The sequence below is a fragment of the Dendrobates tinctorius genome, unplaced genomic scaffold, assembly GCF_039654945.1.
Source record: "Dendrobates tinctorius isolate UK_male_01 unplaced genomic scaffold, ASM3965494v1 ptg000073l, whole genome shotgun sequence".
Lineage (NCBI taxonomy): Eukaryota > Metazoa > Chordata > Amphibia > Anura > Dendrobatidae > Dendrobates > Dendrobates tinctorius.
Window position 1 is genome coordinate 4,753,303 of NW_027361741.1, and position 18,558 is coordinate 4,771,860.

General features: G+C 46.9%; 1 protein-coding gene across 1 annotated transcript in view; it reads left to right on the forward strand.

The window, feature by feature from the left end:
* Nucleotides 1-2,799: 2,799 nt before the first annotated feature.
* Nucleotides 2,800-18,558, forward strand: part of ISCU (iron-sulfur cluster assembly enzyme) — a 32,284-nt gene continuing 16,525 nt past the window's right edge. Inside the window, exons 1-4 of the mRNA XM_073582581.1 lie at nucleotides 2,800-3,107; nucleotides 7,262-7,375; nucleotides 7,796-7,906; nucleotides 8,074-8,152. Of these exons, the coding sequence (XP_073438682.1) occupies nucleotides 3,018-3,107; nucleotides 7,262-7,375; nucleotides 7,796-7,906; nucleotides 8,074-8,152 (394 nt within the window). The 5' untranslated portion in view covers nucleotides 2,800-3,017. The remainder of the gene's footprint in view (nucleotides 3,108-7,261; nucleotides 7,376-7,795; nucleotides 7,907-8,073; nucleotides 8,153-18,558) is intronic.

Sequence of the window (18,558 nt, forward strand, 5' to 3'; positions counted from 1 at the left end):
TCAGATCCCCCTCCCCCATTGTATAGCCTGCTGTCAGATCCTCCCCCATTGTATAGCCTGCTTTGCTGTCAGATCCTCCTCCCCTCCATTGTATAGCCTGCTGTGCTGTCAGATTCTCCCCCATTGTATAGCCTGCTGTGCTGTCAGATCCTCCCCCATTGTATAGCCTGCTGTGCTGTCAGATCCCCCTCCCCCATTGTATAGCCTGCTGTGCTGTCAGATCCTCCTCTATTGTATAGCCTGCTGTGCGGTCAGATCCTCCTCCCCTCCATTGTATAGCCTACTGTGCTGTCAGATCCTCCCCCATTGTATAGCCTGCTGTGCTGTCAGATCCCCCTCCCCCATTGTATAGCCTGCTGTGCTGTCAGATCCTCCCCATTGTATAGCCTGCTGTGCTGTCAGATCCTCCTCCCCTCCATTGTATAGCCTACTGTGCTGTCAGATCCTCCCCCATTGTATAGCCCGCTGTGATGTCAGATCCCCCTCCCCCATTGTATAGCCTGCTGTGCTGTCAGATCCTCCCCCATTGTATAGCCTGCTGTGCTGTCAGATCCTCCTCCCCTCCATTGTATAGCCTGCTGTGCTGTCAGATCCTCCCCCATTGTATAGCCTGCTGTGCTGTCAGATTCTCCTCCCCTTCTGCATAGCCTACGGTGTGCTGACAGCCCAGAGCGCGCTGACTACAGACATCCGTAGCCTACTGTGCTGTCAGATCCCCCTCCCCCATTGTATAGCCTGCTGTCAGATCCTCCCCCATTGTATAGCCTGCTTTGCTGTCAGATCCTCCTCCCCTCCATTGTATAGCCTGCTGTGCTGTCTGATTCTCCCCCATTGTATAGCCTGCTGTGCGGTCAGATCCTCCTCCCCTCCATTGTATAGCCTACTGTGCTGTCAGATCCTCCCCCATTGTATAGCCTGCTGTGCTGTCAGATCCCCCTCCCCCATTGTATAGCCTGCTGTGCTGTCAGATCCTCCCCATTGTATAGCCTGCTGTGCTGTCAGATCCTCCTCCCCTCCATTGTATAGCCTACTGTGCTGTCAGATCCTCCCCCATTGTATAGCCTGCTGTGCTGTCAGATCCTCCCCCATTGTATAGCCTGCTGTGCTGTCAGATCCTCCCCCATTGTATAGCCTGCTGTGCTGTCAGATCCTCCTCCCCTCCATTGTATAGCCTGCTGTGCTGTCAGATCCCCCTCCCCCATTGTATAGCCTGCTGTGCTGTCAGATCCCCCTCCCCCATTGTATAGCCTGCTGTGCTGTCAGATCCTCCCCCATTGTAAAGCCTGCTGTGCTGTCAGATCCTCCTCCCCCATTGTATAGCCTGCTGTGCTGTCAGATCCTCCCCCATTGTAAAGCCTGCTGTGCTGTCAGATCCTCCTCCCCCATTGTAAAGCCTGCTGTGCTGTCAGATCCTCCTCCCCCATTGTAAAGCCTGCTGTGCTGTCAGATCCTCCTCCCCCATTGTATAGCCTGCTGTGCTGTCAGATCCTCCCCATGGTATAGCCTGCTGTGCTGTCAGATCCTCCCCCATTGTATAGCCTGCTGTGCTGTCAGATCCCCCTCCCCCATTGTATAGCCTGCTGTGCTGTCAGATCCCCCTCCCCCATTGTATAGCCTGCTGTGCTGTCAGATCCTCCCCATGGTATAGCCTGCTGTGCTGTCAGATCCTCCCCCATTGTATAGCCTGCTGTGCTGTCAGATCCTCCCCCATTGTATAGCCTGCTGTGCTGTCAGATCCTCCTCCCCTCCATTGTATAGCCTACTGTGCTGTCAGATCCTCCCCCATTGTATAGCCTGCTGTGCTGTCAGATCCTCCCCTATTGTATAGCCTGCTGTGCTGTCAGATCCTCCCCTATTGTATAGCCTGCTGTGCTGTCAGATCCTCCTCCCCTCCATTGTATAGCCTGCTGTCAGATCCCCCTCCCCCATTGTATAGCCTGCTGTGATGTCAGATCCTCCTCCCCCATTGTATAGCCTGCTGTGATGTCAGATCCTGCCCCATTGTATAGCCTGCTGTGCTGTCAGATCCCCCTCCCCCATTGTATAGCCTGCTGTGCTGTCAGATCCTCCTCCCCCATTGTATAGCCTGCTGTGCTGTCAGATCCTCCCCCATTGTATAGCCTGCTGTGCTGTCAGATCCCCCTCTCCCATTGTATAGCCTGCTGTGCTGTCAGATCCCCCTCTCCCATTGTATAGCCTGCTGTGCTGTCAGATCCTCCTCCCCTCCATTGTATAGCCTACTGTGCTGTCAGATCCTCCCCCATTGTATAGCCTGCTGTGCTGTCAGATCCTCCCCTATTGTATAGCCTGCTGTGCTGTCAGATCCTCCCCTATTGTATAGCCTGCTGTGCTGTCAGATCCTCCTCCCCTCCATTGTATAGCCTGCTGTGCAGTCAGATCCTCCTCCCCTCCATTGTATAGCCTGCTGTCAGATCCCCCTCCCCCATTGTATAGCCTACTGTGCTGTCAGATCCCCCTCCCCCATTGTATAGCCTGCTGTGATGTCAGATCCTCCTCCCCCATTGTATAGCCTGCTGTGATGTCAGATCCTGCCCCATTGTATAGCCTGCTGTGCTGTCAGATCCCCCTCCCCCATTGTATAGCCTGCTGTGCTGTCAGATCCTCCTCCCCCATTGTATAGCCTGCTGTGCTGTCAGATCCTCCCCCATTGTATAGCCTGCTGTGCTGTCAGATCCCCCTCTCCCATTGTATAGCCTGCTGTGCTGTCAGATCCCCCTCTCCCATTGTATAGCCTGCTGTGCTGTCAGATCCCCCTCCCCACTGCATAGCCTACGGTGTGCTGACAGCCCAGAGTGCGCGGACTACAGACATCCGTCCTCACAGCCACACTGTCACGTGGCCTTACATAACATAAGAGACGCCCCATCACGTGACGCAGGACGGCAGGCTCTGGCAGAGGCCACTCTTCAGGCTGTAGTGAGCAGACCACGTGACTTCCGTACACAGCAGCGTCACTGCGCCGCCATCTCTGCCGTCTTGACTGCTGAACAGACGCAATGGCAGGAGTGGGACGGCTGTTTTGCTCCGTGTGGAGTAGGTGTGCGGCGCCAGAGTTCCGAGTCCCGTGTGCCGCCTATCACAAGAAGGTAGCGTACAATACACGGCTGTGTTACGTGTGTGAGGGGACGTCACCGCGGAGTGGCCGGGAGAGGGCAGGAGCTGCGTCCTGTCATTGTACCGTGCTGCTGGCGCTGCCTATGGAAGGGGGCTGTCAGGGGCGGATGCTGTTGTCCCTCCTGGGTTCTCGGTGCAGGACACCTGTGGGCAGGGCCGGTTTTAGACAATGTGCGGCTCTGGGCAAAAGTATAAAATGGCCCCCGAAATGCTCACATATTGCACATCACACAGAAGCATTTCCGTTGTATTTACATGCGCTGAGTTCAGGCCGCTAAATGAGTGAGATCGACATTATTGAGGTCATTCGACACTTGTTTCCCGGCCTCTTTCCACCGTCTGAGAAAGAATGATCCATTAGTGATTGTTCTGTCTCCATCAATCCGTCCCCTTACAGTATCATGTCATCAGCAGCATAAGATTTCAGAACAATGATTTATGTTCAGGCATAAACAATCCAATCTGCTTGTTTAGTATAATACACCCCATAGTTCTCCATGTATTAAATGTGCCCCATAGTCCTCCATATTGTAAAATGCACACCTCATAGTCCTCCATATAATATAATGTGCCCCATAGTCCTCCATATAGTATGACACACTCCCTATAGTCCTCCATTTATTAAAATACACTCCTCACTCTATATAGTATTATACACTTCCAGTAGTCCTCCATATAGTATAATACACTCCTCATAATCCTCCATATATTAAAATACACTGCTCAGTCCTTATATATATATATATTACACTGCTCAGTCCTCCATATAGTATAATACACTCCTCAAAGTCCTCCGTATATTAAAATACACTGCTCAGCCCTGTATATATAGTGCTCCATTTAATATAATGCCACCATAGTCATGTATGTAGTACAATTCACTTCCCATAGTATAATGCACCCCATAGTTCTTCATGTAGTATAATGTATTCCCCATAGTCCTCAATACAGTATAATGCAGCCCGCCATACGATATAATGCAGCCCCTCCATAGAATATATGGTAGCCCCCTCATAGCAGCCCCCTTGTATAATGAAGCCCCCCATACAATATAATGTAGCCCCTTCATAGAGTATGATGCAATCACGCCTCATAGAATATAATATAATACAGCCCCCATACCCCCATAGAATATAATGTAGCCCCCACAGAGTATAATACAGCCCATCTCCCCTTGAAAATATAATGTAAACCCTCATAGAATATAATGTAGCCTCTTCATAGAGTATGACGCAATCAGCCCCCCAAGAATATAATGTAGCCCCCCCCCCATAGAATATAATACAGCCTACCTCTCCATAGAATATAATGTAGCCCCATCAAAGAGTATGATTCAATCCTCCCGAGAATGGTTCAACAGTCTAGTACTCACTGATATATTAAAAAAAAAAAACCCACAATCCTCACCTCTCCTCGTGCCCCGTGCTGCTCCAGGCTTTGCTTCGGTCTCAGCGGCAGCATACAGTGGGTGCGCAATGAAGTGACGTCATCGCGCACCTGCAGTGTCAGAGGTGAATGATGGGAAAGGGAGCGCCGTCTGAAGCTCTCTCCTCCATCATTGCTTTGAAGGCTGCGGCGCCCGGGGGAGTCGGCGCTGCCAGCTGGCGGGCCCCATTGTGGCTGCGTGATGTGCCGCTACTAGTGGCATGCCACTGGCTGAGGGAGCGGGGGCCCTAGGCACCTAGGCAGCTGCCTGGTTTGTCTGCCGCTGACGTCGACCGGCCCTGCCTGTGGTGACTGTGCCAGAAAGTCATATTGTGTACAGTGTGTCCTCTCCCTGCCTGCTCCTGAGGTTAGAGGATTTCTCTGCCTAGGCTGCATTTGGTGGGACCAGAGAGTTGCTGTTTGGCTACGGTCACTCTACTGTTTCTTCTCTGAGAAAACCAGTCTGATGATGCTAATCAGACTCTGATCAGAATATGATCCATTTTTTTCAGAGCTAGAGGAAAAAAAATAGGTTCCCCAACTTCTCCATTTGGTCAGCTCGATCCGTATGTAAAATGTGCATATAATTCAGTTAATTTGTGCTATAAATAAATTCATTAAAAAAAGCCTCCTCTAAGATGGCACCACCTGCACAGTAGAAGCTATTGGCGATCGCCAATAGATGCTACTGTGCAGACGCCGGCGGTGCCATCTTGCTAGAGAAAAAAAACTGTCTCTTCAAAGATGGTGCCATCTTTGAGGAGACTTTTTTTTTTTATTTTGTTTACTGACTTTATTTTACATGCGGCTCATGCTGCAGCGCAAGCTCCTGCCTGCTGGAGGTGTTTTTAATTTTTTTTCAATATATAGAATGTTCATTATGTAAAATAGAGGCAGGTAAAAAGTCCCCTGCCTAAGTATTATTACAAACAATTGGAAAAGGCCCATATTCATATCAATCTATTAAAATTCTTGAAAGTACCAAAGGCATATATTCAACTATTACCACCAAGTAGAATAATATATCATATAGAGCCAGATCCATCAAATTCATTTATTTTTTTTTTTACACAAAGTATAAAGCACAAATATAACAACCTTTAAAGGGAATCTGTCATCCCATTTTTCAAGTATCAGCTGCCTGCACAGCCATCAGGGGCTTATCTACAGCATTCTGTAATGCTGTAGATAAGCCCTCGCTGTATCCTGAAAGATAAGAAAAATGAGTTAGATTATACTCACCCGGGGGTGGTCCGGGTCCGGTTTTGGAAGTATGGGAGGCGCCGGACTGCAACACATTTTTCTTATTTTTCAGGTTACATCGGGGGCTTATCTACAGCATTACAGAATGCTGTAGATAAGCCCCTGATGGCGGTGGCCGCAGCTGATACTCGAAAAATGGGGTGACAGATTCCCTTTAAAAAAAAAACAAACATAAAAACCATTGAAAGGACAGCGTGGATCCGTATTTACTAAGGCACATTAGTATTCCATAAATCATGGACGGCAAGGCATGTCCAATCATAAATGTAAGTCACTACATGAAAATTCAGTATAACAGGATATATACGGTATATTCAAATTCAGTATATCCAATAGATGTAGCTGACTACAACAAACTTCAATACGTTTATAAGGCTAAATATATAATAAGCCAGCCATGCTTAAATTGCCCCTAATAACAGCAATAAACCCTAGTCAATAGTAAACCATATGCCATAATATGTCAGACCACACTGTCCAGTACCTCAACGCATGTTTCGCGTGCAGCTTCATCAGTACTCCTGACTTGGAGTGCTTGTACCTAGAATATTGAGTCAGGCTTTGTGTGAATGCTGACACTTAATATGATGCCATGATGTAAGTTGTAGTCTTTATATATAGTTTGGCATGACCAGAAATCATATAAAGCCACGTGCTAACGTTCAGTATTTGGTCAGTATCTGTAAGCCAAAACCAGAAGTGGGTGATAAATACAGAAGTAGTGACGTGCTTCTATTATACTTTCCTCTGATTATTCCACCCCTGGTTTTGTCTTACAAATACTGACCCAAATACTGCAGGTGGGAACATGGCCTTACAGCTGTGTACACACATTTTGTTTGAAAAGTCACCCGAAAGAGCAAGTACTTTTTAGTTGGCTAATGATGACTGACGGGTGCATTATTTGCATTAAAAACACATCTGTGATTGCTCAGCCGCTGTGCCACTAAAAACTCAGCCTCTTGAAATGTTAGTACGGATGTAGCTGTTTTATCATAGGCCGTCCATTCAGTGTCTACAATAAAGCACTTTGTTACTTGGTAGCGTAACATTATGGAGTCGTGTATGATGTTAGTGCAGCAGAAGGCGCTAAATTGCATTTAATTTTGCTGTATTTGCAGGAATAGACCCAGCAACTATTGTAAATCTAAGTAGGTCCTGAAACCTTTCCTAGAACTGCGTAGTGGACCTCTGGGTGTCTTTAGTGTTAATATCCTGACAATTCTGTAACCCCTCCCCCCCCTATAATTGTGAACCTTTTTTTTTTGTATTTGAATTATAATTGTTCGTGTTTTGTTTTTTTTCTTGTGTACTTCAAGGCTGGCGTTCTAACATTTACTGCGCAACAAGTTGGCAAAGCTACTATGGTTCCAGTCAAGGGCAGTGAAAACTCCTTTGACCTTCATCCAATAACACGTTCTCTATTTGTGTGTTACAGGTTGTTGACCACTATGAGAACCCACGGAATGTTGGCTCTCTTGACAAGAACTCCAAGAATGTTGGAACGGGCCTCGTGGGTGCGCCAGCATGTGGAGATGTTATGAAACTGCAGGTTTGTATCTCGTGTGTACGTCATGTTACATAATACAGGCTAGGAAGCACTGCCAGCCGTAATTCAGCATTAAACGTTTCCTGCTGGCACCAGATTGTACTAGTTGTCCCTAAAGTGGGATTATATAATATGCCTAGGGTCACTTATGATTCTACTTATATATATTGTATAGTTTTTAGGCTGCACCTGTCTGCAATATTTGGGTTACTTTTCATTTTGTTGATCAGTACAATTTTGATGATGCCAAATGTATAACGTTAGTGTTTTCTACAATTTTACTTTTAAAACCTTTCTAATTTCGCCAATGGATCTGTGTGAGGGTTTGTTTTTAGCTGAATTAGTTGGGTTTAATTGGTGCATATTACTTTTCAACGTTGTTACTTGTCAGAAAAGAAATAACTTGTGTTCGTCATCTTGCAGATTGAAGTGGATGCACATGGGAAAATTGTTGATGCCAGATTCAAAACATTTGGCTGTGGTTCTGCAATTGCTTCCAGCTCTCTGGCAACAGAATGGGTGAAGGGCAAAACGGTAATTATTATTGGCTTATTTTATATTTTCCTTTTCTGTGTATCATTTTTAGGGGTGTCTACTTCCCTCCGTGCTTGGATAGTCACATTTATTTAGTGAACTTAATGAAGAAAAACAAATTTGCTAATGCAGAATGCTCTCGTCAGTAATATTGTATCATTTCATAGGTTGATGAGGCAATGACCATCAAAAATACCGATATTGCCAAAGAGCTCTGCCTTCCACCAGTGAAGCTACATTGTTCTAGTAAGTATTCAGTCACCTTTCCGGTGTGTGTGTGTGGGGGGGGGGTTACTGGGTGGCAGACAATGTACTGGCTTTTTTTTATCCAATATGCATTCTACTACTCTGTACTAACTGGCTGACTGGACTAAAATGGCAAGGCTTATTTCAGTTTTATCAAATGCTGTTTTTTCCATTCTCTCATTCCTCTCGATTTCAAGATTCCTTACTCATGCAATCAGGACTTACTGTTCACACACAGCATTTTTTGCTGCGTTTTTGTTCCCTGCAGCCAAAACCTGCTCTGTTGGCAGTAAAAATGCTATATTCAAAACGCCTTTTTTGCTTTACGCCATTGCCATTTTTATGGGGTTTTTTTTTTTTTTTTTACCCCCCCCCCTTTTTACAAGAGCCATTACTTATTATATTTCCATCAATATAGCTTTATGAGGGCTTTCGGGTCGAGTTGTACTTTTGAATGACACCAATGGTTGTACCATATAATATACCGTTAATAACAGCGATTGCAACACCAGGGTCGGTAAAAACCGACCCAAATCATGTTCTCTGGTGTCTCAGCTACCCCCGGTAGTTGGCGACGCGATGCCTGGACAACCACAGGTCTCATAGAGACCTCTATGTTTGTTCCAGGCAGATGGCTTTGAGCACCGCCAGGTGGCCAGTGCTCAAAGCACAGCAGTAAATCTGCTACATAAGGGCGATCTGCTCATCGCCCATATGTAGCAGAGCCGATCAGGTTGTGCATTCTTTTGAAGCATGCCAAAAGTAAAAAAAAAAAAAAAAAAAAATTTAAAAAACTTAAGTTCACATCACCCCCCTTTCGCCCCAATCAAAATAAAACAATAAAAAAATCCCACATACACATTAGGTATTGCCGCGTTCAGAATCGCCCGATCTATCAATAAAAAAAGCATTAACCCAATTGCTAAACGGCGTAGCGAGAAAAAAATTAAACGCCAGAATTACGTTTGTTTGGTCGCCTTGACATTGCATTAAAATGCAATAACGGGCGATCAAAAGAACGTATTTGCACAAAAGTGATATCATTAAAAACGTCAGCCCGGCATGCCAAAAATAAGCCCTCACCCGACTCCAGATGACGAAAAATGGAGACACTACAGGTCTCAGAAAATTGCGCATTTTTTTTTTTTTTTAAGCAACCTTTGGCGTGTTTTTTACCACTTAGATAAAAGAGAACCTCAACATGTTTGGTGTCTATGAACTCGTAATGACCTGGAGAATCATAATGGCAGGTTAGATTTAGTATCTAGTGAACCTAGCAAAAAAGCCAAGCAAAAAACAAGTGTGGGATTACACTTTTTTTTGCAATTTCACCGCGCTTGGAATTTTTTTCCCGTTTTCGAGTACCCGACATGGTAAAACCAATGGTGTCGTTTAAAAGTACAACTCGTCCCGCAAAAAATAAGCCCTAACAAGGCCAAAAATAAAAAAGTTATGGCTCTGGAAAGAAGGGAGCGGAAATCGAAAAAAGCTCCGGGAGTGAAGGGGTTAAACCTCAGCACCATTAAAAAGCGGTGCTGTGGTTTAAGTACCCATAACTACCGCCGTTAAGTCATATTGATGGTCATTAAGGGGTTAAGTGGTGAAAAAAATTGAAATTTGTATGAAAAACATTTTTTTGCATTTGTCGCCATTTTCCGAGACCTGTAGTCTGTTCCCTGAGCTGATGTTTTTATTAACATTTTAGGCTGGATGCAATGTTGTGATTGCCTTTCATTGAATTGTTACAGTGGCCAAAAAAACGTTATTCTGGCTTGGATTTTTTTTTCGCTTTACGCTGCTCACCAGTTGGATTAATTTATATAGTGATCTGACCATTTCTGAATGCAATAATACAAACATTTTATTTTAAATGGGGCAAAAAGGGGGTAGTTTGAACTTTTTGGTTTTTTTTTTTTTTACCTTATTTAACCTTTTTCTGACATCAGACGGAATAATCCGTCCATGTGACTTGGGCCTATTTGACCACTGACTATTACGTCTGCGCGATCACCCGCGCACACGGGTGGTGTGTGGGTGATCGCCGCCGGTTGTCAGCTGATTCTGACAGCTGACACTCGGCACTAATGATCGCAGAATTTCAGGAGTTAAACATGATGACACCATTCCGAGTGCCGGAAGAGGGCTGACAGGCCCTTCTGCCTTTGGATCGGAGACTCTGTAGCATGACGCGGGATCCCAATCGTTGCCATGGTGACTGGATGTCGTCTTGGCGACATCCGGGTCACCTGAACCGGGAAACATGCTGATCATGTGCAGTGCATGATCAGAGTTGCCAGTTTCTACAGCATGGGGATGCTGCTACATCTCCATGCTGTAGAAGCAATCAGCCTGCAAAAAATGATTGTCCCATAGTGGGACAAGTAAAAAAAGAAAAAAAAAAAGTAAAATAATTGTAAAAATATTTAATAAAAAGTTATAATAAAATCAAGATATTGTATCTACAAATATTTGAATGAAAAAAAAGCAATAAATGTACACATATTTGGTATTGCTGTGTCCGCAACGACCCGACCTATAAAACTGTCCCATTAGTTAACACCTTTAGTGAACACCGTAAAAAGAAAAAGGCAAAAAACAATGCTTCATCATACTTCTGAAGAAAAAGTGGAATAAAACGTGATCGAAAAGATAGATATAAATAAACATGGTACCGCTGAAAACTTCATCTTATCCCACTAAAAACAAGCTGCCGTACAGCTCCATCAGCGAAAAAATAGTTATAGCTCTCACAATAAAGGGCTGCAAAAATGTCTCCTTCCCCCATGACGGCACCAAGGAGAGAGGGGATCCGCCCATCAGGGACCGGAAACCTGCAGATAAAAAGGTGGTACCTCTCTCCCACATCAGTTGGTTTCCTGTTCTTGATGGGGAACCTACAGTCGACATGGGACATACCTGAAAATTGTTGTGGGATGCTGGGCCCGACCAGTCCGATCCAGGCAGTGGGGGTTCCCTGCCTCGGCTGGGGCGGTTGAATGAGGCGCCACCGCTGGGGTCAGCGGACCTTCAGGGTGCTCGGGGAGAGGCGGCGGAAGAAAGTGAAGGAGGCCGCCTCTCCATGGCCTCGCCGGCACTCCAGAGCAGCTAGAGCGCACGCGTGGGGCGGCGCACCCTTATGACGCACGCGGACGCCTCAAGACATTACTGGGAAACAGAGTGCATGCACAGAGCGCCGTAATGCATTGCATGACTGGGTAATCTGGGCGCAGGGCGTTCCTTTATGGGATGAAAGATGTGGGAGGTCCCTGACCCAGATTTAAGCCGGGAGACAGACCGTAAACAGTGCCTCCAAGGAGCTCTGCAGTCTTACTGGCATGAGTGACCAGGAGCTTTCAGAGGGACATCCTTTGCAGGGCCATTCTCCTCATCATGAGCAGCAAACGCAGCAGCAGAAAAAACGGATGGAAGGGGACCCTTCTCATCATAAACGCAGCAGCAGCGGCCACTCGGGCTCCCAGCACAGCATGGATTCCAGCATGGCCTCCAGTGCAAGAGAGAATCCTTCTTTGGAAATGGTTTCTCCTCCGAATCCGGTACCCTTCCTTCTTACAGGATGGTAAGGGAACTTTGTGAAAGTCCACTTTATAATTAGGGCCCTGTTTTCTTCTTTTTTAAGGGAAGAAATGTACAACCAAATCTAAACATAGGATATGTGCGCTCTGTACAGAAGAGTTACCCACTACGTGGGAAGAGAGACTGTGGCTCCTGTACAGAGCAGAAAATTTGAGGAGACAGAGGTTCGCCTTAGACCTTAGATCTCCGTTTAAAAGAGTCAGGTAGAAGACACCTTTAGATCCCTTCAGGAATCCGGAAAGAAATGGCGGAAAACCAGACACAGGTCCACTGAGCCGGGGTCTAGTAGTATGGAAAGCGAAGGAAATGACTCAGATTCATCCAGATCATCATCATGATCATCATCAACGTCCTTTGAGGGTAGAAATGGTTGCAGCTGTTTTCCGGTAGAGGAAATAGTCTCATTAAAGCGGTCAGATCTACTATGGGTCTGGTGGACCCCCAAGAAAACAATGCAGGACATTATGTTCGGTGGTTAGAGTAAAAAAAAAAGAGGAGGTCCTTCCCACTGAATGAGAAAATCCAAGCCTTAATTAAAGGAAATGGAAAACGCCAGAAAGGAAGGCCACCTTACCCCAAAAAGAAAATACCCGTTTGAGGACCCTGTTTGCTCGGTTTGGGAAAAGGCGCCAAAGCTAGATGTGGCTATTGCCAAAGCCTATAAAAATTTCTCTTCCTTTGAGGATATGGGATTGTTAAGAGCCCATGGATATAAAAGCAGATTCATTCCTGAAGGGTTCATGGAAGGCTGCTGGGGGTGGGCTAAAACCAGCAGTAGCCGCCACCTGTACTGCGGGGTCGCTAATGGTCTGGTTGGATCTGCTGGAATCACATTTAAGAGACAAACCCCTAGAGACACAATACTAAATTCCTTTCCCGTAATGAGGGGGGCTGCTGTTTTCCTTGCGGACACATCAGCGGACTTGGTCAGGCTAGCCGCCAGATCGGCATCCTCCAACGCAGCCAGGCGAGCTCACTGGCTTAAAGGGAAGGTGCCATCCAAAAAAATTTTTTTCAGCAATTGCAAAAATGTAAAGAATTAATGTTTACATTTTCTTAAATATTATCATTTGTTTTTAATTTTGCAAAATATGAAAAGTAACTTTAAAAAGTTTGGCATTTCCACTTGTTAACACTAGGGGGAGCAGCTACTGAAATCTGGCACAAAAACCTATGACATCTAGGAACACAGTAAGCAGCCATTTTGATGGGGCCTGCAAAGTTACTGACTGTCTTTGCATGTAAAGTCTGGATCAGAACGGCCATCAATCAGCCTGATCCAGACTTTGCAGGCAAAGACCCCATTCCCCTCCTCAGATCCTGTCCTGGCGATGTGTGAAAGCGAGGCGACAGGCGCAGTCCAGGGTGACGCTGGGAAGCAGGATGGGGGAAATGTAGCCATACAGTAACGATAAAAATGAGACCCCTCTCTTCAGCTGCCTCACCAGCCCTCCCCTGACTGCACCTATTACCCCTGAACCGTGTGCAGGTGCTCAGCTAGAGCCACCCTAGAATGGGTCCCCTTTTAGCAGATAATACTGCCATAGTGTTCTCACATAATACCGCCATATACTTCACACATAATGCCGCCATATAGTTCATACCACCATGTAGATCACACATAAAACCAGCAGGGTGACAGCAGCACAGAGTATTTCAGGAGAGCAGTATCACACGGGATAGGATTAGATACACGGCTCAGCAGGCAGCATCACACAGGAGAGGATTAGATACACGGCTCAGCAGTCAGTATCACACAGGATAGGATTAGATACACGGCTCAGCAGTCAGCATCACACAGGATAGGATTAGATACACGGCTCAGCAGTCAGCATCACACAGGATAGGATTAGATACACGGCTCAGCAGTCAGTATCACACAGGATAGGATTAGATACACGGCTCAGCAGTCAGCATCACACAGGATAGGATTAGATACACGGCTCAGCAGACAGTATCACAGGAGAGGATTAGATACACGGCTCAGCAGTCAGTATGACACGGGAGGATTAGATACACGGCTCAGCAGTCAGTATCACACAGGATAGGATTAGATACACGGCTCAGCAGACAGTATCACACAGGAGAGGATTAGATACACGGCTCAGCAGTCAGTATCACACAGGAGAGGATTAGATACACGGCTCAGCAGTCAGTATCACACAGGAGAGGATTAGATACACGGCTCAGCAGTCAGTATGACACAGGAGAGGATTAGATACACGGCTCAGCAGTCAGTATGACACAGGGGAGGATTAGATACACGGCTCAGCAGTCAGTATGACACGGGAGGATTAGATACACGGCTCAGCAGTCAGTATGACACGGGGAGGATTAGATACACGGCTCAGCAGACAGTATCACACAGGAGAGGATTAGATGCACGGCTCAGCAGTCAGTATGACACGGGAGGATTAGATACACGGCTCAGCAGACAGTATGACACAGGAGAGGATTAGATACACGGCTCAGCAGACAGTATCACACAGGAGAGGATTAGATACATGGCTCAGCAGTCAGTATCACACAGGATAGGATTAGATACACGGCTCAGCAGACAGTATCACACAGGAGAGGATTAGATACACGGCTCAGCAGTCAGTATCACACAGGATAGGATTAGATTCACTGCTCAGCAGGCAGTATCACACAAGACAGTATTACAGACTGGTGAAACTTCCAGCCCCCATACACTAGACTATGGGCTGTATAAGTCACTGTCCTCCTCAGACAGCCATAAAAGCTGTCATAAAAAGGAAGGTGTCAGATTACCGGAGATCACTGGGGCTGTGAGTGAGGAGGCGGAGACAGAGCAGAAGAACACAGTAGAGCAGGAAGCACAGGGCTGAGCCTGGAGTAGCAGGACAGAGGAGCATAGAGGAAAGTCACCCGCACTCACCACTCTCCATCCTCCGGCTCCAGTGAGCGCTTCTCTCCTCTGCTGACCACCTTCTCCATATCTTCAGCCTCTCCTCACAACACAGGACCTGTTATGCCACAAGTGGTCTTGTGTTAGAGGGTAAGTGGAGCTCAGCAGATAGCACTGGGCTACAGTAAAATGGCGCCCAGCCACACCTACAGCAGTGAATGACAGCCCACAGGGGTGTGCCCAGTTCTCTGCTAATGAGGCTGCATGGTGGGGTCGGGAGCCGACCGCAGTCTCCTATGTGCAGGGACGGCCATATTTGCAGACTGTATGAGTCCTCCACAGATCTGCAAATCAAGATGGCAGCGCCCAGTGGCTACATTAAAACATTATTACAAACAAACCATAAATCCTGGTTAGTACAACATTTGCTGAAACATGTTTTGTTACTTACTATTTTTTTGCAAATTATATAAAATTGCGGCACCTTCCCTTTAAAAGTTGGCCTTGGGATCTCCAGACAAAGTCGAAATTGTGTTCCATTCCCTGTGAGCGCGAGTTTTATTTCTCTTTCCCCCATGACGGCACCACGGAGAGAGAGGGATCCGCCCTCAGGGAAAGCAAACCTACAGGTGAAAAAGGCGGTACCTCTCTCCCATATCAGTTGGTTTCCTGTCCCTGATGGGGAGACCTACAGCACGTACCTGCAGAATCGACGTGGGATGCCGGGGACCGAACCAGTGCGGTAACAGGCAGTGTGGCTCCCTTCCTCGGCTGGGTCGGCGTTTTTTTTTTTTTTTTTGTTTTGTTTTTTTTTGCCGCCCCGAAGCATCACCATCGGGGCCGGCGGGCCTTGAGGGTGAGTGGGGAGAGGCAGTGAAGACGGGAAGGACCAAGCCTGCCGATCCCCAAAAAAAGAAGGGTTGCGAGCCTTCTCCAGGTATAGTGGCAGCAGTCACTACTGAGGAGCCCCCCCAAGCGAGGGGCTCAGAGCGGTCGGTGGAGGGTGGCGGCGGCCATCGGGAGCCGCGGGATACAGGGCCTCTGCAGGCGCCGGAGGGGGAGGAGGGTGCAGGATGCCGGGGCGCGAGCACAGCTCCTTTTGAGGAAGGCGCAGTGTGCATGTGCGGGCGGTCACTTCCGGCGGGGGCGCAGGCCACCACTCGGAAGGGAACAACGCGGCGCCGCGCTCCAGAGAAAGAAGAATAAGAAAAAAAAAAAAGGAAGCCCATATTTAAACTCCACTAAAGTGGCAGAGGGAATCACCATGGATGACAAGCTAGAGGAGACGCGGCGGCAGTCCCCGAAGCAGGGGCAGCGGCAATCGCAAGAGCAGTGCCAGCACTCAAAGCGCCAGCGCACCTTGTCCCAACCTCGTCCCAGCAGCGCAGCGGTCATTCAGGATCGCGGCGCAGCCAAAGCTCCACCATGGCGGCACAGCCAGAAGTGGATTCAGCGGTGGAAATAATCCCTACGCCCGAGACGGTATCTCTCGTTCCACAAGGAGGGTGAGTGATCTCCGTGAAAGTCCGTTCGCTAATATGCGGTTATTAATTTCTTGCAGGGGCGTAAATGCACAGCCAAATCTAAACACACGGTATGTGCTATATGCACGGAGGAGCTACCCTCTACGTGGGAGAAAAAGCGCTGCACGGAGTGCATAGAACAGACAATCCAGGAGGAATCCCCGAGGTTTGCTTCAGACCTCAAAACACTGATAAGGGCCCAGGTCGAAAACGCCCTTAAGGGTGTTACAACCTCAAAGAAAAAATGTAGATCCAGGCATAGGTCTCCAGAGTCCAGTGTTAGTGAGTCAGGAAGTGAACTATCTGACTCAAGTAATTCGTCATCCTCCCAGTCCTCCTCATCATCCTCAGAAGGGGGACGCAGCTGCTTCTCTATTGAGGAAACGGACGCCCTGGTAAAAGCCGTGAGGACAACTATGGGGCTGGTAGATGAACGCCCTAAGAAAACGGCCCAAGAGCTAATGCTCAGTGGGCTAGAACAAAAAAAAAACGGAGGGCTTTTCCGATAAATGAGAAAATCCATTCCCTAATTAAACGAGAATGGAAAAAGCCAGACAAGAAAGCCCTCCTAACACCCAAGAGGAAATACCCCTTTGACGACCCGGCCTGCTCCCTATGGAGTAAAGCACCTAAACTAGATGTTGCTGTTGCAAAAGCTTCTAAAAAATTTGCCCTGCCCTTTGAAGACATGGGCACCCTGAAGGAGCAAATGGATAAAAAAAGCAGAAGCTTTTTAAAAAAAAATTCTTGGGAAGCGGCAGGAGGGGGACTAAAGCCAGCCATAGCAGCCACATGCACGGCATGCGCCCTAATGGTCTGGTTGGATCACTTAGATTCCCAAATAAAAGAAAAAGTCTCAAGAGAAACAATGCAAAGATCAGTTTTGGTAATGAGAGGAGCAGCAGCTTTCCTGGCAGATGCGTCAGTAGACTCCACTAGGTTGGCAGCCAGAGCAGCCTCCTTCTCAAATGCCGCAAGACGCTCCTTATGGCTAAAATGCTGGCCGGGAGACTTGCAGACTAAAACTAAATTGTGCGCAATCCCGTGTGAGGGGGAATTTTTATTTGGCCCAGCACTAGATGACATTTTGGACAAGGCAGGGGACAAGAAAAAGTCCTTTCCCAGGTTCCCTAGTCAGTCATACAAACGGCCTTTTCGGAACAGAAGATTTATATGACGAAGACCTCCAAAAGGGAACAAGGAAGGATGGGAGGATAAAAGAAATAAAAACAAAGGATTCATGTTTTAAAAAGCCACAATGAAGGTGCTCCCCGGGTCGGGGGAAGATTGTCCTACTTTCTCCAGACCTGGGAAAAAATATCCGCAAGTGCGTGGATATTGAGCATAATAAAAGGTCTAAGATTAAAATTCAATTCCCTTCCAAACAATTCTTTTGTGATAACGCCTCAAAAGACACCACACGAACAGCTGGCTCTTCATCAAGAAATCACAAATGTAAGGGAGAAGGAGGTATTACAAGAAGTCCCTTAGGCCTCTTTCACACTTCAGTTTTTTGCATCAGTCAAAATCCGCCAAAAGGACGGATGGCGGATCCGTTTTAGTACTGATGACAACGGATGCCACCTGTCCGTTTTTTTGACGCACCCAGAAAATCAGTGTCTGGAGGATCCGCCAGAGAAAAAACACGTTGCAAGCTCCGTTTTGAAATGACGGACAGCAACTTTTGGCGGATCCTCAAAAAAAAAACGGATGCAACGGACGGCAATCCGTCACAATCCGCCATTAATGCAAGTCAATGGGGAAAAAAAACGGATCCTCAAAAGAAAATTGAGGATCCGTTTTTTTCAAAACCTGGCGGATTGTGACTGATTGTAAAAAAACTGAAGTGTGAAAGAGGCCTTACCAGCAAAGAGGGAAAGGCTTCTGCTTCCCTCTCTTCCTCCGCAGAAAACCAGACGGAACATACAGGGTAATCATAAATCTAAAAAGACTGAACAAGTTCCTGGAAATTCAGCATTTCGAAATGGAGACAATAAAATCTTGTGTAAAAATGCTTCCCCCATTGTGCTTCATTCCTGTACTAGACTTGAGAGACGCATATTACCATGTACCCATTCACAGAGACCACAGGAAATACCTCAGGGTGGCGGTGACGATCCAGGGGGAGAAAACATTATCAGTTCAGAGCTCTCCCTTTTGGGCTGGCTATTGCTCAGAGACTATTTACAAAGATAATGGCAGAAGTAATGGCCCACATAAGAGAACAAAACATTCTGATAGTCCCATACCTGGACGATCTCTTAGTAGAGTCTAGGATGGATGCTGAATTTTCCCAAGGACTTCCAGACTTGTACCAAGTCAGGTACAGGAGTACTTGGGCATAACACTAGACTCAACCAAACAGAAATGTTACCTTCCTCAGACAAAGATTTAAAAGATGACCGATGGTGTCACAAATG